General features: G+C 44.1%; 1 protein-coding gene across 1 annotated transcript in view; it reads right to left on the bottom strand.

Moving 5' to 3' along the window:
• The window catches only part of SEL1L3 (SEL1L family member 3), a 108,239-nt gene that overhangs the window by 47,639 nt on the left and 36,174 nt on the right, over positions 1 to 24,426 (bottom strand). Inside the window, exons 7-10 of the mRNA XM_070372233.1 lie at positions 17,516 to 17,648; positions 14,848 to 14,980; positions 13,008 to 13,148; positions 950 to 1,161 (exon numbers count right to left, since the gene is read on the bottom strand). Of these exons, the coding sequence (XP_070228334.1) occupies positions 950 to 1,161; positions 13,008 to 13,148; positions 14,848 to 14,980; positions 17,516 to 17,648 (619 nt within the window). The remainder of the gene's footprint in view (positions 1 to 949; positions 1,162 to 13,007; positions 13,149 to 14,847; positions 14,981 to 17,515; positions 17,649 to 24,426) is intronic.

Below are 24,426 nucleotides of genomic sequence, written 5' to 3' on the forward strand. Positions count from 1 at the left end.
CACCTCATTTCAGAGTGAAGGAAATAGAGGCTCAGAAAGTTGAAGTCATATGTCTTTGGTCAACCAGTCGTTTTGTGGCAGAAACAGGGCTCAAGTCTTCTACTCTATACACTCAATGGGAACTGCCTCAGGGACTTAGGAAAGCACGCCATCAGTCATGAGCTGCTACAGCCAGAGACGCACATAAAGAAATCAAGTGAAAGAAACGTGGAGCCACCTGGGAGGGTCTAAACAGTCTGAGTGTCTTCAAATCCAGGATAAACAATCCTGGGTGCAAATACAAAAACTCTGTGATCAGGGATTATTTAGCAGCACTTATAAAAGTGCAATTCCAGATGTTAAGCAAGTTGCATATGAAATTTGGATTCAACACCATAAACAAAACAGTCTAGTATGACTTTTGTTTTAATGGTGTGCAGTTCGCTCAGTCGTGTCCAACTCTCTTTGTCACCCCATAGACTGTAGCCCTCCAGGCTCCTCTGTCCATGGAATTCTCCAGGCAAGAATACTGGAGTGGATTGCCATTTCCTTCTCCTGTTTAATGGTAGAAGGCTGAATGTGACAATTCTTTGCTTAGAGGTCTAAATGATTCCACTAAGCTAAAAAGTCGTATGGGATGATGGGTCCACAGCCAGAATAGTTACAAGAATTGGGTAAGAGGCACCTGTTCTTGAAGGACTAGGATTTTGATAAGCCCTGCACAAACTATTCCTGAGTATATCAATCGTATCCCCATGCTGTGTCCAGAAATGGATAAAGTGCACTTCTTCATTCACTGCCAGCAGAGGATCCCGTATTTAGACAGCCCTAAGCTGTTTTTCTTGAGTGTAAAGATTTTAAAAGACTCCAGGGAGCATGAACATGTCCAGTTCCACCTGGGGCACGAGAGCCTTACCCTGCAAATACAATCTAGGTGACGGATATTCCTGCGATGCATGAAATACTCTACCTGCAGCTGATCCCGAGGTACAGTTAATCCAGTTTCATAAAAGACTGCGAGGTAGTAGGATGCTTTATGGTATCCACAGCAGCTGGCATCCATCAGAAAGGGGACGATGGAGCTAATTTGGTGAAGGCCATCAACACTGGAGAGTCTCTTTACAGCCTTCTCGAATATCCGCCCACCGATGTCTAATACAGATTCATTTTGGTTCCTCGGCACTGTAAATAACACAATTCACAGCACACACAATTAACTACCATGGGATCGACATGGCTTTAAAAAGAATTGGGAAGAGCCAATTAAATCACCTGAGTTATTAATATTTCTGGTCCTGCAGTGCCTTGAAATATACCACCTTCCCGGGAAGTAAATCAAACCCGTTGGGGATGCCAGGGTGTCATTCTGTAAATAGCTTTTCCTTTGGCACTAAATGACAGCCTAGTATCCTGGGGGAGAGGATGTGCTTTCTACAGCTGAGAGAATGCCTCAAGAGAATAATCTACTCAGTGTAACTCACACCAAGTTAGGACCACCGAAACTGCCAGAGAGATTTTTTTTCCCCTCTAAGACTCTGAAGGAGAGTGTGTTTTATCTCAGAAATAGATCCTAGGTGCTGCTGTAAAAAGTTGAGCACAAGAACCTTATTTTGAGATGCCTTCTTATCATCTTTTGCCTCCGGTTTTCCTTGTGGGTTTCTAAATACAACAAAAAGAATGTCAACTTTTATTGAAGGCTTATGAAATGCCCAATACTGGGTTGAATCCCTTATGCAAATTATGTCATGTAAGCCAAACAATTTTAGGAGGTAGGTACTTAATTAGGGTCTTCATTTTTCAGATGAGGAGACTGAAGTCTGGAGAAGTCAACTAACTTGTCTAAAGTTACAAAAGCTGGCAAGTGGCTGAGCCAAGCCTAGAATCCAGCTTGGTAGGTCACAGGAAAAGATTCCTATTCACTGCGCTTCAGCTTCTTCCTGATAATAGGCAACCAGGTATCTTAATAAGTACCTTACTGCCGTGGGTAGAGATCTCTCTATACAATCGCTTTAAGCTATGGCGCTTCCTTTCACCTAATCCTCCCATAAATTGATACATTAAGTCCAAATGGGCAAGTTATAAGGCCTTATAATCTGTCACAGTCCCTTAAAGTCTATCTACATTATTCATCTCTCATTTATTAATCAGCTAGCGAATGTTTACAGTTCTACTCTGTGTATCTACTGGATGCTGTGTTACAAAAAGCCACATAGGATTGCACAGGTACTACTTCCATTTAAAGAGATGCAGTCAACTTATTTAAAATGAAAATTTTCTCCCCTGAGAATTATGTCCAACAGTTTTCTTTGATCTTCTTCAATCTATCCCACATTAAAATGTTACTAACAACTTCCAGGAGGCAACGAGAGACTCATTCTATCAGCACTCCACCAAAGTAATGCGGGAGACCTGGGTTTGACCTCTGGGTTGGGAAGATCCCCTGGAGAAGGGAAAGGCCACCCACTCCAGTATTCTGGCCTGGAGAATTCCATGGACTGTAGAGTCCATGGGGTTGCAAACAGTCAGACACGACTGAGCGACTTTCACAAAAAATTCACAAAAGGCATGAACAGAGATAAGTTTCCAATGTGGGAAACCTCTTGCTGAAGGATTTGAGATTGGACTGAAGGGCAGGCCATTGGCAGAGGTTGATGCCTCTGCCTTGGCATCACAGAAGCCAGCGGAATCCAACGGATGAAACTGTGAGACCCACGCCATTGATTATGAGCTGGTGCCTATCCCTTTGAGCACATAGGCAGTTGGCTGCCCCTGTCAGGGAGGCACGTGCCTTCACTTGCTAAACTGTGGGAAAGGTACCCGCCCTCCACCTCCACTCAGCACTAAGGTAGTCCTATCTCCTGGCTCCTGAAACTCCTCACCCTCACCCTCTTCAACTTGTTCAGAGGCAGCACCTTGGATCTGCTTTTACTCTCTCCATCCCAAGAGGTAAGTGCTGAAAGAACCACCTCACTGAACAAGTGGACTTTGCTCATCCTTCTGTATTTTTTTTAAATTCCTAAAGAAATAGCTGCTTATTATTAAAAAAAAAAAAAGACTCAAACAATGTAGGTTTATATAAAATAAAAAGTCCCCTCTTTCCCAATCGTTCTTTAATTGTGAAGGAAAACTATTGAAAGTTTGGTGTATGTACTTCTAGACTTTTCCTCATCATAGATAATTCATTATACATCTATCTGCCTATATACATACATATTTTCCTTCTGAAAAGCTCCTATAGATTCAAACTCTCAACTTTTTTCCCTTATGAATATTTTCATTGAAATTAGTTTAACATTCTGTTAGTATCAGCTGTAGAACAAAATGACTCATACATATTCTTGTTCAGATTCTTTTCCATTATAGGTTATTACAAGATATTGAGTCTACTTCCCTATGCTTATCTGTCAACTTTCTTTTTAAATTAACAGCATACCACAAATACCTGTCCACAGCAGTCAGAAGCTTATTCTTCTTCCTAAACTTTTAATAGTATTGCAGTCTATAGCAGTGCTGTTCTTCCAACCAGTTTCCTATTTTTAGCCTCTTGGTTTGCTTCCAGTGGTTTGGCTATAACCAACAACATGCCAGTGAACGTCCTTGAACATTTTCCTCTGCTCATCTGTTGGGATGGATCTGAATAATAACCCCCTTTTCCACCAGGAGTCTGGGGCTCTTCTTTTGAATTTTCCCTCTGCAGAGCTGAGAGAATTCCATCCTGTCCAACCATTAGACAGTGGGAGAACCTACTGCAGTGATTCAGTGTGTACTGCAGCACTCAGCTGGAGTTGCAAAATAAACCCTACCCCTACTTGCTCTTACATTTACTTTTAAATACATGCTCATCTCCAATGCCCCTTTGTGCACACTCAGAGCAAAGCAATATTACCATTTTGTTAACGATTCATTCTGGCCTTACCTGCTTTGCCAAACACATAACTAAGATGATGAGTTTTGCCTGAGTACCCACGGACATGGGCTTTGGGGACTCAAAGGAGAGAAGAGACTCCAAACTAAATGAAGCTCCAAATGAAACACTTGCCCTGCTGACATCTGGCACAGAACCCCAGAAATCATTTGCAGGATTGTCCCAGAAGCACGGATTGCTGGAGAATAACAATCAGGAGGGAGAACCTTCACAAAGTTCAAATCCTCAGCAAGTGCACACACAGAAAAAAAAAAAAATGCAGACTGAAACGAAGGCAGGTGGAAAAGCCTTCATTATTTCTTTTACCTATTAAAATTCTTAACTCCCCCCAAACATTACCAATCGGTGCTTTCTCTACAAAAGAATCTAGACAGTTTTCTGCTCTTGTGGATATAATAATAAAATAATAATACATCTAAAGGAAAACTGCTCATTTTGCACATTTTTTAAAGTTTGCATTTCAAATGTGGCACAAAATCAAAGCTCTGATGTCACTGGTGATATTGTAAAACCGGCTATCTAAAAATACATTTAATGAGACTGTTAATTTCACCCATCTGGTTTAGCATATGCATTTTTTCTAGTGGATCTGTAACTAAAAAACATGCCTTGTTTATGGAGATTAATGGAGTAATGAAAAACAAACAAACAAAATACAAGTGGAGCCACTTTCCCATTTTTCTTTCTTCCTACAAGAGAGGCTAAGGAAACAAAAGCCACCGCCACCGTTAATTAACTCTCACTCTCTTCCCGGGAGCACAGTATTGTTTATTTTGCTCTTTTTTCTTTTTTCCAGCAATACCATAAGGTCACCATTTGTGCACTCGTCATTAAAAGAGGCAAAAAGCAGAAAACGAGAAAGTAGCCGCCTACTGAAGGAGCTGAAGCCACATCTGATGGAAAATTTGGGAGAAAAAGGCAGGCTTATTTATTCCTTCTGAGGGGAAAAAGACACATTAAGAAAGTCATTTTTTATTTCAACCTTCTGAAAGCTATAATGTATCCATAAAAGTTTGAAAAGGGGGGAAAAACATGGAAGGAGAACATATCATTTAACCAGAAAAGGACAGATCTTCACCAAGTTTTACTAGTTTTTTTTTTTTTTTAATAGCACATCTCTCATTTGCATTTGCATTTGATGAGCCCCACAGGGTTCCTGAGGCTCAAAGAGGTGGCTTATTTCTTTCCCCGAAATAAACTATTTGTACTTTTCTGTCCTGTGTAGATTTTCTGACTTTATACATGTTATTTCTCTTCCTCCCTCCTCTTCTCCCCACTCCTTCCTTCTTTTTATCTCTTTCTCTGTGTGTATTTTTTTAAAACTATAATGTATAATTCCTTGAATTAAAAAAATAAGATAGGGGCCCTTTAATGAAAAACAGCAAAGATAGCTCTTAAATTCCAGAGTATCCTGGAATTGCTAAATAACACCATAGTGTTTCTACTCTTTTCATGCTCTGCTTTTTAGTCTCCAAATAAACACTGCAAAAATATGAAAAGTTGGGGGGCTTCCCTGGTAGCTCAGACAGTAAAGAATCTGCCTGCAAGGTGGGAGATGCGGGTTTGATCCCTGGGTCGAGAAGATCCCCTGGAGAAGGGCATGGCAACCCACTCCGGTATTCCTGCCTGGAGAATCCCCATGGACAGAGGAGTCTGAGGGGCTACAGTCAATGAGGTTGCAAAGAGTCAGACACGACTGAGTGACTGACACTTTCAGGAACAAGCTAGAGTGCCGTCAGTGCAGCCAGCACCCCTCTGCACATTGGAAGGAGGAACCGTGTCTCCTGCACTCCACTCTGAAGCCTGGGGCAGGCGCCAGGCAGTGGTCCTGCAGGAACAATGCAGATGGCGTCAGCCCCAGGATGTGAGCCCAGCCTCAGACCCGGCCTCCCTCTGAGGACCAAGGAGGCCCCCTGAGGCAGAACTCAGCCTCTATGTAGCCACAGTCACCAGCTCTTGAGGCCTCAGGGGTGCCCATTCTGGCATGAAAAGAAGAAAGGGAGTCACCAGTTCTGGCCTCGGGGCATATGTCTGGAGGGCGTGCTGGCCGCTCACCTGGCCCTCCCTGGCCGGGGAGTCCCCTGCACCTAGGCCTTGTGTCCTTCCTCACTCCTTCCTACCATGAGCAGTTCTCTGACCCAGAGCCCTCACCTGGCTCTGCCATCCCGGCAGCCTCTTACCAGCCAGTCCCCACCATCTCTCTTCCCTGATTCCAGAGCCCCATTCAAAGGGTTTCTGAATTCAAAGGGTTCCGTTTTGTCAAGAAAGGTGTGAGAGGAGAATGAAAGAAGTAGCCAGCATACCTCTTCAAGGATGAAAAGGTGTGCACACTGAAATACTACCAGCCTAGCATTAGAAACAGCTAATAGGTGATTCTATGCTCTGACAAGAGCCATTTTCCCAGAGAATTGGAGCTTCCCCAGAAAACAGCACAGAGCAATTAGAATGGTCCCCCTGAAGTCTTGAACATGGGGTCTTGGTCGGATGTCCCCCAGAGCCTGGACTTCAGGACAGAATAGCACAGGAGCATTCCCAGACCACACGAGGGAATGGGGATGCAAAGCAGTGGCCCAGGAATGCCGGGAGGTGGAAAGGGTTGGCTGCTACATCTGTATGCATCGCAGCTGGGTGCCCCAGGAGCACTGCCATCTTAACTCAAAGGCATGCTGACTCCAGGAGGTGAGGAACAAGTCCTGTGCTGCTTCAGAGGGGGAACTACCAGTGGGGATAGCTGCATTTTATATCAGGTTAGCACATCAGCTGTCACCATGTAAGAAGACTCCCACCTCCACACCCCCTGGCACTTGGCAGACAGCAGTGTGTGGGTGGGTCTACGCTTCTCATTACAGTCACCCCAGGGCCCAGCGCCATGCTGGGAGGTTCTCAGTACACGGGTGCCAAGTTGGGTCTGCATGAACCTTCGGGCAGTTTCATATCCAGGCACCTGTATTACCTGAGCAACGAGGTTACAGATATATGGAGGCAAGACCCCTGAGGGCTGTATTTCGGGTATTCTTTTGCAATGCATGTGCATAGTCTAAGAAGGATACTGGTCTACTTGTGCTGACAGGCAAGAGTTGGAAGACAGCATTCTGTCTGACCTGGGAAACAGGGCAGTGTTTTCAGGGCCAGGATGTCACCTCCTGAGGGGGAAGCAGACTAAAAATGTGTGAGAGAAATAAGAAAAATGTAGAGAAAAGGCAAATAAGCCATAGACTCCATCAGTCCGGATTGCTATAATGGCTTGGCTTTGAACTTGCATCTCCTGGAAGTCAAACTCCCTGTTCTCTCACACCCCTAAGAGATGTTTTTAGTACTTACAATGAGATCACTTATTAATTTGGAGTGCGTTTAGTGACTCAACAAATACTTACTGAGGGTCTTCAAAGAAAGCCTAGATTTGAAGACATCTGAGTGCTGCTGTGGAACTAGACAGGCAAGTCAATATTGTAACTTGGTAAGATGGGTACTGATAAGGGAAAACCTACACAATGGCAAGGAGGGTGGGGAGATGGAGCCGACTGCCTTAGGGGACAGGAACGATGATGTGAAGAGGCTGTTTGTGTTGGAACTTGAAGCCTTCTTGCAAGGCAGGCAAGCTGAGGAGCACAGGTGGCTGAGATGTGTTCTTTGTGGGGACTGGTGCAGAAATGCACTCTATCAGGTCGTGTGGAAGAAGGACTGATAACTAAGCAGCTAACCTATGTCCAGCATCATTGCACACCCTGCGAAGTAATTGGAAGTGTCAGTGGGATACTTACACCTCTCGCATCACCCTGGACAAGCTTGCAGTCAAGCAAGTAATGGAGACACACAGAGGATCAAGGGCACGTGTCTCAAGGCAGATGAGATGAGCTTTACGTGGGCGACTCTGTCTCTTAGGTCCATAAGTTACCTTTCTGTCCATGGATCTCTTTCATAGACACCATCACTTTATGAGAGTATTGCATTCTTCATTCCTATGAAACTAGACTTACCCTAGCAAATAAATTACAAATTATACCTCACACCTATGAAAATGGCTACCATCAAAACCCCAGAGAATCACAAGTGTTGGTGAGAACATGGAAAAATTGGAATCCTTGTACACTGTTGACAGGATTGTAAGATGGTGCAGCCCTTACGGAAAACAGGATAATGGTTCCTCGAAAGGTTAAATGTAGAATCATCATATGATCCAGCAAGCCCACCTCTCAGTATACAGCCTAAAGGATTGAAAGCCAAGTCCTCAAGAGATACTTGTACATTACATTCAAAGCAGCACTGTTTAAAATAGTGCACTTTTTTGGGTTGGGAGAAGCAACCCAAGTGTCCATCCACAGATGAATGAATGAAAAAAATGTGATCTAGACATGCAATAGAATATTATTCAGCCTTAAACAGGAAGGCTATTCTGACAGAGGCCACAGCATGGGCAAACCTTGAGGATTTTATGTTAAGTGAGATAAGCCAGTCACACGAGAACAAATACTGTATGATTCCACTCATATGTGGTCTCGAAGAATCAAATGCATGGGCAAAGAAAGCAGAACGGTGGCCACCAGGGGGCGGGGTGGGGAACTGTGGTCTAAAGGAGTATACGAGTAGTGTTCGTCGCTCAGTCATGTCTGACTCTTTGCGACCCCATGGACTGTAGCCCGCCAGGCTCCTTTGTCCATGGAATTCTCCAGACAAGAACACTGGAGTGGGTTGCCATTCCCTTCTCCAGGGGAATCTTCCCAACCCAGGGATCAAACCCAGGTCTCTTGCATTGCAGGCAGATTCGTTACTGTCTGAGCTACTAGGGAAGCCCCTCTAAATGAGTACACAGTTTCAGTTTTGCAAGATGAGAAAGTTCTAGAATCTTTTGTGCAACAATGTGAACGTACTTAACACTACTGATGGTGGTGGCTGTTTAGTTGCTAAGTCGTGTCCAACTCTTATGACCCCATGGACTGTAGCCTGCCAGGCTCCTCTGTCCATGGCATTCTCCAGGCAAGAATACTGGAGTGGGTTGCCATTTCCTTCTCCATGGGATCTTCCCAACCCATGGATCGAACCTGGATGTCCTGCATTGCAGGCAGATTCTCTACCAACTGAGCTACGAGGGAAGCCCTTACACTTAAAAATGGTGATGACGGGGAATTTTAAATTATGTGCATTTTACCATAAAAATTTTTTAATTACAGTCCTTAAAGAATGATAGTGTGAATACTTGATTTTCTCTTCTGTAGTAGAAAAGTAGAGCTCAATCTTTTGGGAACAGCTAGGAGGTGGTGACCACTCCTGACCTCCCTGGACAGAAAGCAGAGGACACTCCAACTGATTGTGAGGAAGCACAAGCTCCCAGCTCTGTACCCCATGAACTGTTCCCATGGCTCCTTTGAGGTGATGATCCATCTAAAATCATATGGTGTCGGTGTGGGGGGATACACTCACATCTGAAGTGTGCACGTACAGCAGCCTGGCAATGGAGTTGGCGGTGTATGTGAGGCAATGCTGCCAAGAAAATGGTGAGTCTGTCACAAAGAATGAGCAATTGCAGGCCATTGTCTGTTGCTGTCATATGTATTTTTTAACGCCAGGAAAAAAATAATTCCACCAATTAATTCTATTTGTGGGAACTATGGGAGCTGCTGTTTTTCTTTGCATTTAACCTAAGTCACTCTCACTCAAAACATGGCCCCATCGTTGTTCTATCCTGGCTCATGAGCGCCACTTGGTCAGTACTTGTCTAGGGAATGAATGAATGGAAGGTTGTGATACAAGTGACTTAAGTTATTCACACAGTTGCATTCCTTTGTCTGTGCTACTGCACCTGCCTGGTTCCTACATCAAGAATTTTGAGCAGTCAACATCTGATCCTTGAGTCTGTTCTTGTAGCTTATCTCAGATATGAGAAATGCAATCTCATGAGGATATTCTAGAAAAGTCTATTTGTCAACAGGACGACACAGCTCAGGCTGACAGCCGAAGACATGATACAAACATAGGTCCTCTTGACTGGAGTTGTCCAAAGCACTCCAAAGCCAGCTAGATAACCACAGCAGGATAAACTTGGGAGAAAAGGTATGTGAGGAAGTGGGAAGAGAAACATAGTCACACCAGTCTGACTACTTTTCTTCCTATACGGCCAGAGTAAAGATATGCAAATAATCTTTAATTATTATTTTTTTTTACCCTCAACTTACAACATCAAATTTTCTTCATTGTCTCAGGATTGTTAGAAACTGGGCACAATGTGTGACACCAGTCTCTCTCTAGGATTAGGCAGGCAGAGTATCTCGTTAACTATAATTGCCCCAAGTAAGGGCAGGGTGCCAGGCAGAGATGAATTTTAAGGAGGGGTGTAGGCCCTACCTTTGCAGACGGCTCCCAGTTCCCACAGACGGGACAACGTAAGCTAGACGTACAGGGGCTGACAGAACGGGGGTCTGAGGTTGGTTCTGGAGATCTGCCTGCCCTATCTGCCCCCATCCTTGTCCCACTTGCTCCTGCGCCTCAGGAAGTGGCAGGGAGAGGCGGGATGCAGGTGGCCCCGTGCCTGGGGAGGCAGAGGCCCCTCAGGGTATGCTCACTGGTGTTGATGTAAGCAGACTTGGCACCAGCAGGACCCACCTGGCTGGCTGGGCACCAGCAGTGAGGCTCGAAGCGGCAAACCCAGCTTTGTGCCCCCTCTCCCCCCAGGCATGGGGCAGCTGCACGCGTTTCTGAGCTGCCACGTGGCAGCTCCCGAGCACCGCAGCCCATCAAGTCTCAAGGTTCAGGGGCTCATGATTTGGGTTTTTAATGAGCTCCCTTTCTAGGCCTCCACGGAGGATAAAATCATTTCACATTCTTTAAACGAAACTTCTGAGCTGTAAAAATAACACAAAAACATTCTTTATTGAGAGTATTTGCTTTAAAAAGAATGTTTTGTGAAAAATGATTCATTCCTGCTCCCAATCAGCAAAACTATATTTAAACATATCCAAAATCTCATGAAACTAGTTTTCAGGTGGATGTTGTCTTCGCCATTTAGCCTACACCTTCCAACATGCATCTCCTTCTTCTGTGCACCCAACTCGGGGGCAACTCCACCATCTCCCAGAAGACCCATGAAGACCGGGTAATAACGGATTAACACGTACACAGCAGCAATGACTCTCAACTGGGGGCAGTTTGGCCTCCTGGGGGACACTTGGCAATGTCTGGAGACATTTTTGGTTGTTACACTTGAGGGGGGGGGGCGGGGGCATGGGAGGAGACAGAGTGCCACTGATATCTAGTGGGTAGAGATCAGAAATGCAGCTAATCATCCTATAATGCACAGGGCGGACCCTTCACAACAAAGAATTATCCAGTCCCGAACATCCGCAGTGCCAAGATTAAGAAATGCTGTATACGTAGCGTTTACTAAGTGCCAATACTCTAAGTATAAATTCATTTAAACCAGCAAACACTAGCGGAGACAGACTCCTGTTTGTCATCCCCATTTTGCAGATGAGGAAACTAAGGCTCAGAGAAATGAAGTGGCTTGCCTAAGATCACACAGCTAGAAAGTACTAAGTTAAAATTGGATCCAGGGGCTCCCCTGGTGGCTCAGTAGTAAAGAATCCACCTGACAATGCGGGAGACATGGGTTTGATCCCTGATCCAGGAAGATTCCACAAGCCCCGGAGCAACTAAGCCTATGCACCACAACTGCTGAGCCTGCACTCTGGAGCCTGGGCGTCGCACCCATGAAGCCTGTGTGCTCTAGAGCCCATGCTCTGCAACAAGAGAAGCCACTGCCAAGGAGAAGCCTGCACACTGCATCTAGAGAGTAGCCCCCAGTCACCACAACTAGAGAAAAGCTTGTGCAGCAACGAAGACCCAGCACGGCCAAAAATAAATATTAATAAATAAAATTAGGGAAAAAATCAATCCCAGTGTCACTTCCTCCAGGAAGCCTACCCTGAACACCCTAGACTTCTAAGTAGAACTGACCACTCCCTTTGTGCAGTTGCCAATTACTCCCATAGCTTTTATTTTTAAAAATACATTACAATTTTTCTTTGCTTTCAAGTCCGTCCTTCACAGGCAGAAACCTTGAATTATTTTACTTAACTCTGCAGTCTAGCCAAGTAACTGAGCAGTCACTCAGCAAATATCAAATGAACCAAAGATGAAATATCTTTTATGGTTTGAATTCTTTCAAGATGGGGTGAGGGTGAGTCACTATCTGCAAAGAGAATCTATTCCACTGGACGCTCCCATTTTTAGAAAGTTTTTAAGCGAAGCAGAAATCAGTTTCTGCATTGCCTTGCCTCAAGGATCTGATCGTACACCTAGGAACACCACAGGCTCTCACCAGTCGCTAAAATAGTTCTCATTACCCTCCTTATCATTTCCTTCCCCAGGCTGCACACCTCCAGCTTCTCTCCTCTTCCCAACAGACACTGTTTCCTGATCCCTCAGAGTTTAACAGTGTGTACTTAATTACTATGCAAACCATAATGGCAATGGACTTAAGCTGGCCACATTTGAGAAATACACACAGACTCCTGGAAGCTGCTTGAAAATACTTCAAGTCAGGGGGTCTCAAGTTCAAGTGCCCAAGGGCCCAGGCAGGTGAGATCTATGACGGAGTTAGACAGGAAGTGCTCAACTAGAGGCAGGAGGGGCTGCAGATGGACAAAACCTGTCTGTGCCAACCACTCACCTCTGAGCTTGCTGCCACTCAGGAATTGAGGCCCAGCATCACCAGATCTTTGGATATTTTGACAAAAGCTAGAAATCTGTGTTTTTATATGTTTTTAGAAACTGGTAACTAATTTTTTAAAAATTGACAACAATGTGTATGCCAGAGCAACCACATTTGGGGGTCAGGTCTGGCTGTCGGCTCTTTGCTTTTGGCCTTGGCTTTACATAAAGACTTGCTCAAGTGATTCCTAAATTTAAGTTTTTCTATTTAGTGTCACAAATGTGCACAGGTATATTGAGAGTGGTGGACATACAAGGGCAGAATTTAAATTTGAAATTAAGCTAGAACACTAGTATTAAAAATAACTTCAAGGCATAAATCACTAAAGAAGGTGAGGGAAAGCAGAAAAACAGGGACCTTTCTAACCAATGTCCAAAGACAAGGCATGGACTCAATTACCTGTCACCAAACTCAGCTCCAACAAGACCTGGAACAAACTTCGATGCTTGGCTCTCAGCTCCTTCTCCCAGGGGAAGGCTCTGCACATCGAGGGCCGTCCGTATCTGAGTTTCAGGTCCAGGTAGGAATTTCGGAGGTTGCCTATAGGAAAGGTAAGCCCCAGGTACCGTTAGGGGGAAGGGCTTGCTCCCTAAATCCCTTCCTCTAAGATGAACCAGAAATAGGCGTCAGACTTAAGCTTACTGGATATTGGTTTGGATACATCAGGGATTTGAAATTGGCTATGATGCCTCTGCCTCGAGGTCACAGATTCAAAGCCTCATCCAAGGGAAGTGTGCCAAAGTTGCTGATAGCTGTTGAATAATTATATGGAATGAGCAGCTGGCCTCGGACGGGTCCCCAAGAGGCCAATATCTAGGCCATTTTGTTGGCAGTGTGAGTCGAGGAGCAAAGCCCAGGGACCCCAGGGAATTGAGGCAGCAGAAGACGTTAAAATAAGTCCTCCCAATGCCACCACACAGATCAGCATGCAAGACCGGCCTTCTGACTCCGGGTATCTCTCCTGAAATTACATCAGCTATCAAAATCAGTTTCTTTCCTGTTGGGGATATTACTATTCTATATATCTTCCCCCTCTTCTGACAGCATCATATTTTCTGGATGATTCAGCGGTGAAAGCGGCAGCTGGGGGACTAGTAGAGCCTATTCTTAAATTAAATTGCAGAAGTGCTGCCTTTCCACACTTACCTATCATCATCACTAATCACTTCCCAGGACCATTTTATGTGAACCCTATCAGAATGGGGTATTGTGCAAGAGGCATCTATCCCTCCATGGCCTGAAATGGGAAGTTCAGCTCTGGGGATGGTGTGATATCTTGGCGGAACTAAAATACTCAATTTGCTTTTGCTGATGGCAAAGGTCCCACAGGAATTTCTCTTCCAGAAGGAACATATGTGACTAACTCTAGTGCCACCATACCATGCAAGAAGATCTATAGCCAGAGAAATTTGTAAGTGCTAGGTCCAAGCTGGAACGTTGGAAGACGAAACAAGTTTTATAACAGGTACACCCTCCATATGAATGAAAGGATGTCCATGCAAATATGGGCAGGCATGGAAATACTCTATTTGAAATTCATTCCTTCTGTTGAAAAATTACCAATGTCTTCCAGAATGAGTCAATTCAAGGATTTAAAAAAAATAAAACCCAGCCCCTAACAACAAAGCCATTGTTCAACATTTCTGAAAGCTAATATTCAGATATTAATGGCCCAAGACAAAAGTGCACCGATGGGGAAACATTTCTAATGATTAATTTATTTTCCAATTCATTTTTATTTTCTTAGACTGGCCTAAGATCGCATTATGGATGGGAATAATATAATTTGAGGCTCAAAACACTCTCATTTATATTCTTAAACTAAATTACAGCTGCTTGAAGCTATGAGGCAGCCTTGGGTTCCTGCTGAGTGTTGGTCTTGTTGGGATCTAGGTAGAAGGCACACTTGCATTTGCATCAATCTATGTGAGGTCATAGTTGTCCCCACTGATCAAGTCACATGTGTTCTATTTCAGCCTCCTGAGGAAGAAGCCTTCTCAGGCTCAGATGGTAAAGAATCCACCTGTAATGAGGGAGACCTGGGTTCAATCCCTGGGTCAGGAAAAGAATGGCAACCCACTCCAGTATTCTTGCCTGGAGAATCCCTGGCAGGCCCCAATCCACAGAGTCACAAAGAGTCAGACATGACTGAGTGACTAACACACTCACAGAAAGAAGCTAAACATGTTGATACAAATGCCCAGAGCTAAAGCTTGCTCTCCTTAAGTTCAGTACTTACATGCTTCCTGCCTCCTGTCCCCCTGCTGCGCCATGGATGTGTACACAGACACTATTTCCTGAACTTCTGCACACCTTTCGTAATAGAACTTGATTTGTTGAGAAAGTTGCTTCTCAAGGAGGGGATTGAAAATCTACAAAAGGGCAAGAGAACGAAAGGAACAACACTGTCATCAAATGCCCATGGATACCTATGCTAGATTTCCTTCTCCCAATGATAGCCCCAATTTGGCTTGTTTGTACACAGATCGTCCTCTCTGGATTCTCAAAAGAAGGGTGTTACTAGGAATTTAAGGGCATACCAGCTCTGATCGCTTCCCTCTGGCTTCTTTTTGTAGCATCTTCTCGTCTGCAGAGTTTCTTCAATGTTAGGATTTCCCAGAGACCAGATCTCCATGCTCTCTTCTTCCCCACTGCTGCATTCTATCCCCAGAGATCACATTCATCTCCCCAGAGTTCCCAAAAGTCACCAAGTCTAACCGTAATGCACCTGCTCCCTGGCAGCCCTCCTCTCCTTTTCTTCAGCTTGGAAGGCTCCTGCTCAACTTCTAAGAGTTAGATCCAAGGTCATCACTTCAGGGCTGCCTCCCTAGCAGCCCACCCTCCTTCACACGAGTACCCAAGCAGATGAGCCTGCCTCAGCACTCCCAAACACCGTGCTCACATCTGAATGAAAGCATGGACCCCATTCTTTCATGACTTAACTGTTTAAGACCCAGGCAGGGAGCTCCTCAAGACCAGAGGTCTTATCTCAACTCAGTGGTTTTCAAAATGCGGGTTGCAACCCGTTATCAGAGGGTCATGACATTATTTCAGTGGTTTGTAACCAGCAGTGATTTTGTTTTTTATGAAGCAGAATACAAAATATCATAGTACACTGAACATAACAAGGGTCTGTGTTCTTAGTAAAATTCTTCTTTCAGTTTTGTGTTTATCCATTTATGTGTGTGTATGTACGTGCATATATATATGTGTGTAGGTACTGCATATGTATGAATATGTATATACTGCTCATGCTTTTAAAATGGATTTTTTTTTTATTGTAGATCACCTTCAAAAAAAAGTTTGAAAGTCACCACCTTAATTCATCTTGGATGCCTCAGCATCTTGTACAGAGCCTGGCACATAGTAGGTGCTTGATAAGTACTGGTTGCACAAATGAACAAATGAATTTCATTTTTTTCCTCTTCTAAAGATTTCTCAGCAGGGGCTCTAGGATGATCCATGGGCATAAGGTGCTCCATTTTTCCTAACTGATTTTACCTAGTAACTCCTGATTTTCCCAGAACAAACTCCACAAGGTCATGGGAATGAAAAAAAAATATTCCTTTTTTCAGGTATCCAGCGATCTCCTTCAGTTCAGTTCAGTCGCTCAGTCATGTCTTACTCTTTGCGACCCCATGAATCGCAGCATGCCAGGCCTCCTGTCCATCACCAACTCCTGGAGTTCACTCAAACTCACGTCCATCGAGTTGGTGATGCCATCCAGCCATCTCATCCTCTGTCGTCCCCTTCTCCTCCTGCCCCCAATCCCTCCCATCATCAGAGTCTTTTCCAATGAGTCAACTCTTCGCATGAGGTGGCCAAAGTACTGGAGTTTCAGCTTTAGCATCATTCCCTCCAAAGAAATCCCAGGGCTGATCTCCTTCAGAATGGACTGGTTGGATCTCCTTGCAGTCCAAGGGACTCTCAAGAGTCTTCTCCAACGCCACAGTTCGAAAGCATCAATTCTTCGGCACTCAGCTTTCTTCATAGTCCAACTCTCACATCCATACATGACCACTGGAAAAACCATAGCCTTGACTAGACGGGCCTTTGTTGGCAAAGTAATGTCTCTGCTTTCCAATATGCTACCTAGGTTGGTCATAACTTTTCTTCCAAGGAGTAAGTGTCTTTTAATTTCATGGCTGCAGTCACCATCTGCAGTGATCTCCTTTCTGCTGCTGCTGCTAAGTCACTTCAGTCGTGTCCGACTCTGTGCGACCCCATAGACGGCAGTGCACCAGGCTCCCCCATCCCTTGTGGATTCTTACCAAAGCACAAAAAGCAACCAGGGTGAAGTTTCCCATGTGGGGCAGCCCCCCTCTAGCTGTTAGCCCTGCTAGAGCTGGCCTGGAAACTTGGACAATTCGATTCCATTTGTGGGTGGGTTTTGGACTTGAGAATTCAGTTCTGACTACAGGGCCCTCTGTGATCTCTGCCACCGCAGTTCACCCCACCCAGTATGAGCTGAAGGCCTGTTTCTGGAGAAAGCAGTATGCAGAACCAAGAGTCTAATTTGCTGGAGTGTCTCCTCCTCTGATACTTTAAATAATAGCATATAAAAGAAGTTTTACCAAATAACTAAGCTTCTCTCCGTTCATTAGCTTAATCACTGGATAGGCAACAGCGTGATAAAAATCGACTCTATAATTAAGCTACTAGTTATTAAAACAGAGGAAGTAAATGGTTTCCATTTTATGAGTACTAAATGAACCAAACGTTAACAAAAATCTATTATCGTGTTTGCAGGGGGGAAAAGCCTCAATATTAATTATGTTTGGTGACAGAGCCAATGCAAGGTCTGGCATGGATAAATCTTTTGTTTGCACTGGACTGAGTTCCATGTTCCTGAGCTACCCGCCCATCACCCATAAGCACCCGAATACATCTTGGTCCCCTGGGCTCACCTGTGCAGGGTGCAGAGCGTGGAGGCGATAATACTTCAGGGGTCCAAAAAACCCTTCAATGCCGGCCACATACCTGCTGCCTCCAATAATGAAGTACCCAGAGGTGTCATTATAATGAAAATCCTCACGGAAACTAGAAAAGTACAAAGGATTAAGATAGCTCTGGGTTTGAACAGATTTTTTTAAAGACCCTTTCATTGACCCTCCTTGACTTATAACCCCAAATTTCCACAAACCCTTTCCTTTGAATTCGAGAAGATGAGATGATGGTGGGGTCAGGCAGGCTTAGCTAAGATCCCATCTCTGCTATTTACCAGCTGTGTGACCTTGGATCAGTTGCTTAGCCTCTCTGAGATTGAGGCTTCTCATTAGTAAAAATGATAATTCCTCTCTTACTGGGTTGATAAAAGGATTAGGTAGATGCAAAGACAAAACATACAGTATCTATTAATAGCTAGGTGCCTTGCCCACCAAATATTCAATGCAAGCAAAAGAAAAAGTGGTAGTCACTCAGTCATATCCGACTCTTTGCGACCCCATGGACTGTAGCCCACCAGACTCCTCTGTCCAGGGAATTCTCCAGGCAAGAATGCTGGAGTAGGTAGTCATTCCCTTCTTCAAAGAATCTTCCTGACCCAGGGATCGAATCCCGGTCTCCTGAATTGCAGGTGGATTCTTTACTGAAAACATATAGCGTCTATTAATAGCAAAGTGCCTTGCCCACCATAAATGTTTAATACATGCCAACTATTGATATTGGTGAAACTGTTTAGAATTACTGGATTTATGTGTAATTGCTAATCTTAATAGAAATATTTTACTCTAAAAGAAAAAAAGAAAATTTGTTGAGTAGACGGAAGGTGAATGTGGGAAAAATAAAAACACACCCTATTAGATAAGAACCAAGGTCAAATTCAGAGTTAGGAGAAGGTGGCCATAGCAAGGTCAAAGGACTTGGCCAAAGATAAGAGGTCAGCACAGATGACGTGTTGGAAATCTACTTTGTCTTGAAAGACTCAAAGGATCAGGAAGGAAAATGGAGGAGGAAAATGGGTTGACATGAATAAAATGCACAAAGCTGTTCTTGGCAGCATTGTTTACATCCACCAAAGACTGGAAAAGTCCAGGTGTCTGTCAGTGAGGACTGGTACCCACACCATTCAGTGGGTCTTAGGCATGAGCTCTTTTATTACACAGTTTAAAAAAGAACAAAAAGCTCTGGAGAAATATCTAAAATACACTAAGTGAAAAAGATGAAAATGTAAGAGCAGAGCAATACATACACATTTTATCCAAGGAAGAGAAGAATGGATTTTTTTGTATCTGCATTTACAAAAACTCTGGAGAGAGAGAGATATATATAAGAAACTAATAAAAGTATTTCCCCCTGGCATGAGGGTTAGGGGATGGGGTGGATGGGAGAACAGATAGAAGCAAAACATCTAATTATAGAACTTTTTGCATAGATTTGATTTTTCTACCATGTGCATTTACTACCAATTGAGAAAGTAAAATAGGTGTGGGTGGACAAGGGGCCATAGGAGCATATGTGAACAGCAAGGGGGGGTCAAGACAGGCATCAGGTGAGAAGCCAGGCAGAGACAAAAGAGCCAGGGAGCGCCGAGGGCAGATGGCAGCAGAAGGAAAGGACATAGCTCATCAGGCAGGCTGCCAGGAGCAAGGGGCCAGGGTGAAGCAGACAGGACAGAGCGGCCACCAGTGGTTGGGGCAGAAGCCAGGCAACCTGGGGTCATCCCAGGAGAGAGGATGGTTGACTGTCAGCCAGAAACCCGACCCTGAGCAGGTACTCCTGGCTGGAAGGAAGACACAAAGGTGAAGAAATGGGCACCGGCAGCATCACCCTATGGCGGCCGGAGGGATCACTTAGAAATCAGCTTTCTTCAAAGGCAACTGATGCTGAAAAGAAATGCTTTATTGCCTGCTATTTCTTTTTCCAGAATCTTAGTCTTGAAGGGCCCTGGGAAGATGATGGTCTCTTCTTCTTCTTCTTCTTTTTTTTTTAAAGGCAGGACCACAAAGTTATTATCTCTGAGAGTGGTGAATTGATTCTGCTTCTTAAGACCTGTGAAAGATTTGGACACTCCAACTACCCTCATGAGGAGGTAATACCAGCACTTGGTGGACACGAAGCAACACTTTGGAAGCAGAAGCTCTCATGACAGAACTCTGCTTAACCAACTCTCCAGCTCACCTCGTGGCCCATCCCTCAACATAATGGATACTAGCCAGCTGAGGTTACTCTCTGGAACCCTCGTATTCTCATTTTTAAATGAAGACAATATTAGTACCTATCTACAGGTGGCACTAGTGGTAAAGAATGTGCCAATGCAGGAGACATAGGAGATGTGGGTTCAACGTTGGGTCAGGAAGATCCCTTGGAGGAAGGCATGGCAACCCACACCAGTGTTCTTACCTGGAGAATCCCCATGGACACAGGAGCCTGGCGGGCTACAGTCCATAGAGTCGCACAGAGTCAGACACAACTGAAGTGACTTGGCATGCACACACACACAAGGTCACTGGGAGAAATTAGCACTTAAACAAAGCATTTATAACGATGCCTGGCACAGAGTAGGCACCATAACTATTAACCACAGTTATTATTATTAACTTAGTCCACTCTACTACTTTTGATGCCATTTGTTGGGCTGTATGCTTACCAAGAGTAAGCTGTGAAAAAGTGATAGTCGCTCAGACCCCATGAACCGTAGCCCACTAGGCCCCTCTGTCCACGGGGTTTCCCAGCCAAGAAAACTGGAGTGGGTTGCCATTTCCTCCTCCAGGGATCAAACCCTTGTCTCCTGCACTGCAAGCAGATTCTTTACAGTCCAAGCCAACAGGGAAGCTCCTCACTCACTTTTACTTTTTTCGTGCTTACCAAGAATAAGATGTGTTTGTACCCAAACCTGTTTGGTCATTGTAACCCTACAATGTAATTAAATCTTATGTAATCCCAAAAACACGGAGAAGAAAGAGATGCTCATTCTTTAAAAATTAAGTTGAATATTTTGGGTAGACTCAGTAAAGAATGGTTACTAAAAAAGCTCTTATGGAATTAGGACAGCTGGAAAAGGCTGGGAAAAGAAACTGAAGAAATCTTGATGAATTTTGGGCTTCAATGGTTTCACAAGTGTCTTTGTTTTCTTTTCATTTGGAAGAAACAGAAATTGGGTACCGTTTATGCCAGAAAGATCACAAGAAACTCCAATCAGTAGATCCATACTCAACGGCAAGGCTGTAACTAGAAAGACTGGCAAATGAATGTACATATCCATTGTTTCAATTAAAGCAAAATGCTTATGGAATATTTTAATGAATCTTTGCTTTAACTGAATTCTCAATTAATCAATAAATTGCTTTGTCCCTATGGTACTAGCTTGTAATTTTTTGTCATTATTATAATACAACTAATAGATCCTTTCAGTTCCATCTCCCTCCACATTTTTCTTCTCTAACATTCTCAGTGGCTGCATCGAGATTGTAAGAAATTCCTTGCACTGTGCATTGTTTGATGGTCATCAATTTTGCTGACATAAAAGCTGAGCTAGATGGTTCGAAAGCCCAAGCCTGTCCCTTCTTCATGCAAGCATCAGACACGCTGGCAAGCTATCTTTACTCTTATCTGGACATAGGAGAGTGCCCTGGTTTATTACTGTGAAGGACCCAGCAGTGGGAAAGGATTGCCTCCATTGTTAAGTTGGCTTCGCTCAAAATTAGGGAACAGCTTTGGCTCGAGAGTTCTGTAGCAGGGGAACTTAGAGCCTCAAATGAGCCTCTTACTCCTTAAAATAATTCTCATCTTAAGTGTCACTTCCTCATGGCCTGGTCTAAATTCTGGCTCCTTTGTGGTCCTCTGAAGCCAACAACCTCCTTATTTCCTTCCCTGCATTTATCACAATTTGGAATTTTAAATTTATTTTAAACAAATTTATTATTTGTTTAAAATCTGTCTTCCCCACGCTAGAATTTTTAGCTCCACGAAGGCAGGGACGGATTGTATTCTTGTTCACTGTTTTATTCCCAGAGTCCAGCACTGTGTCAGGCATGTGGTAAATGTGTTGGATGAATGAATATATACTGGATGGATGAATGGATGGATGAATGAATTCAACAGCAGACAGCTCTGCAATTGTCACTGCAGCCTTTCATGCAGTGCAGCACTGTACTTCTCAGCACTTAATTACTGATCTTCATACACCACTTTTGTAGGATAACAGCTATCATTATGTTTACATTATGAGAACAAATAAAAGGAGGATTAAGAGACTTTCCTTGGAACACCTGTAAACACCTGAAATATTTGATGTGTAGTGTACTGACTTGGCCCATTCTGAAATCTCTCTGGTAAATGAGATTTCAAAAATATCTAACCACACGAATCCCAGGTGGGCCAAGATTAACTCTTTAGTTGTTCCATTGATGGTGGTGGTAGTGGGGGTACTCCAGGAGTATAGGATGAGCAGCTGAGATGGTGGTGAGGGGCAGTCTTGGGCCTGGATACTGCCAGCGTTCCCAGGTAAGGAACCGTTTCAAAGCTTTCACTGGGATGTTGAGTTGGTATGTACCTGAACATCAGTTTTGAACTCTGGAATCCTATATGATCATACTGGTTCTGTCTTTACATAAAATTTTGTTATTTTGTGAATGTTCCTGGTGGTCCAGTGACTAAGACTCTGAATTTCTACCGTGGAGGGCCTGGATTCAGTCCCTGGTCAGGGAACTATATCTTACATGTAGCAACTAAAAAGATCCCACGTGCCACAACTAAGACTCAGCACAGCCAAATAAATACAAATAAATATTAAAGAAAAATGTGTTACTTTGTGCATCAAGGATTCTTTACATTAATCCTGATTTTTAAAACACTGTGTTAAATGTTATTTGTTATGAAGATTGTTAGGAGTTGAATTGTGTCCCCTGTAAAATGCATATGTTGAATCTGAACCCCCAGTATGGATAGGACCTTATTTGGATATAGGGTCATTACAGATATAGTTAGCTAAAATGAGATCATGCTTGAATAGGGTGGACTTTAATCCAGTATGACTGGTAAACCTTAGAAAAAGGGGAAAATTGGACAAAGACTCGCAGGGAAAATGTCATGTGAGGATTGGAGTTATGCTGCCACAAGCCAAGGAACTATTAGAAGCTGGAGAGAAGCTTAGAATAGCTCTTTCCCTAGAGCCTGCAGAGAGAGCGTGGCTCTGCCAACACCTAGATCTTGGCTCTCCAACCTCTAGAACTGAGAGGCAATACATTTCTCTTGCTTAAAAAGGTGATGCTAGAGGTAAAGAACCCTCCTGCCAATGCAGGAGACATAGGAGACGCAGGTTCCATCCCTGAGTTGGGAAGATTCCCTGGAGGAGGGCATGGCAACCCACTCCAGTATTCTTGCCTGGAGAATCCCATGGACAGAGGGCCCTGGCAGGCTACAGTCCAGGGGGTCACAAAGAGTCAGACATGACTGAAGTGACTTAGCACAAGTCATTCAGTTTGTGGTACTGTGTTCTGGCAGCCTTGGCAAAATAATATAATCACTAAGTTTGGGGGGGCTTCCTTAAATTTTATGTGGAAAGTGCCCTCCTTGCCTTACCCTGGTCCTAATTCTGGATCTTACTGTGATTCACTCCACTCATGTCAGCAGCTACATTTTGCAGATTTAAGAAGAAAGGAAGCCCTGACATAGAAAAGAAACAAAGGAAAAGCTTATGAAATTCAACTGGTTGTCAAAAGTGTCTGAGGTTGGAGATGGGTGTCAGGGGAGAAAGGGCAGGTATTATTTTAGACTTTATATCCTGAAACGCAAACCCTTAATTTCTGGATCAGGACTTCCCTGATGGTCCAGTGGTTAAGAACCCGACCACCAACGCAAAGGACACAGGTTTGCTCCCAGGTCCAGGAAGATTCCACATGCCACAGGCAACTGTGCGCCACAGCTCTTGAGCCCGTGCATCCCAGAGCCTGTGTTCCACAGCAAGAGTGACCATCGAGATGAGAAGCCCGAGCACTGCAGCTAGAGTAGCCCCCACTCAGCATAACTAGAGAAAGTCCACGCAGCAACGAGGACCCAGCACAGCCAAAAATAAATAAATAAAATTTAAAAAACATTTCTGGGGCAGGACAGGGCACTTAAAGAGATTTCCAAAGGGGCCACACATCATTCGTTTCTCCAGAGTAAACTCCCTGCCCTTCCTATTCTCAAAGTCTTCATAGAAGAGCCCATGGTGGCCCATTATATAATAAAACTCCTATCTATTGAATTTTCCTGACTGGTCTAAATCCACCTGGTGCCCTTGAGACTTCTGTTCTGTCCTAAGATCTTGGCCTCTGTGCGTCAATATTGCCATCCAGTCACCCCTGACTTTCTCTTTGCAAGCTAAGGAATACCACTGCTTTAGCCTCTCTCAGTAACTCTAATCCATTAATCTGGTCATGGACATAAGAACTGTTCTATGTGCCCAGGGCCTGACATAATTGTTTGATTTAAATGTAAAGAGAAATAGTGGGGGAGGAAAGTAGAGTGTGTGCTCCCTACTCTCCGGTCATCACCCCTCTTTGCCTTCCTTCCTTTAATAATTGGTTTCCAAGAAAATCTGGACTGCTCAGGGACTCTGAGTGAACAGAGCCTGTTTGGAAAGACAGTTTTATGCTTGGTGTTGTGAAATGACTAAAGGATGAAGGAATGAACCACTTTGCCACTCCCCAGCCAAAGTACCCAACAGTCCTGATTTTCTTCTTTTGTCTTTTGGCCATATAGCACAGCATGCAGGATTTTAATTCCCAGATGAGGGACTGATTCTGTGCCCGGTGCAGAGGAAGTCCAGAGTCCTAACCACTGGAGTGCCAGGGAATTCCTCTGGTAAGTTTTTTAAAATTATACATACAAAGCT

The sequence above is a fragment of the Bos mutus genome, chromosome 6, assembly GCF_027580195.1.
Source record: "Bos mutus isolate GX-2022 chromosome 6, NWIPB_WYAK_1.1, whole genome shotgun sequence".
Lineage (NCBI taxonomy): Eukaryota > Metazoa > Chordata > Mammalia > Artiodactyla > Bovidae > Bos > Bos mutus.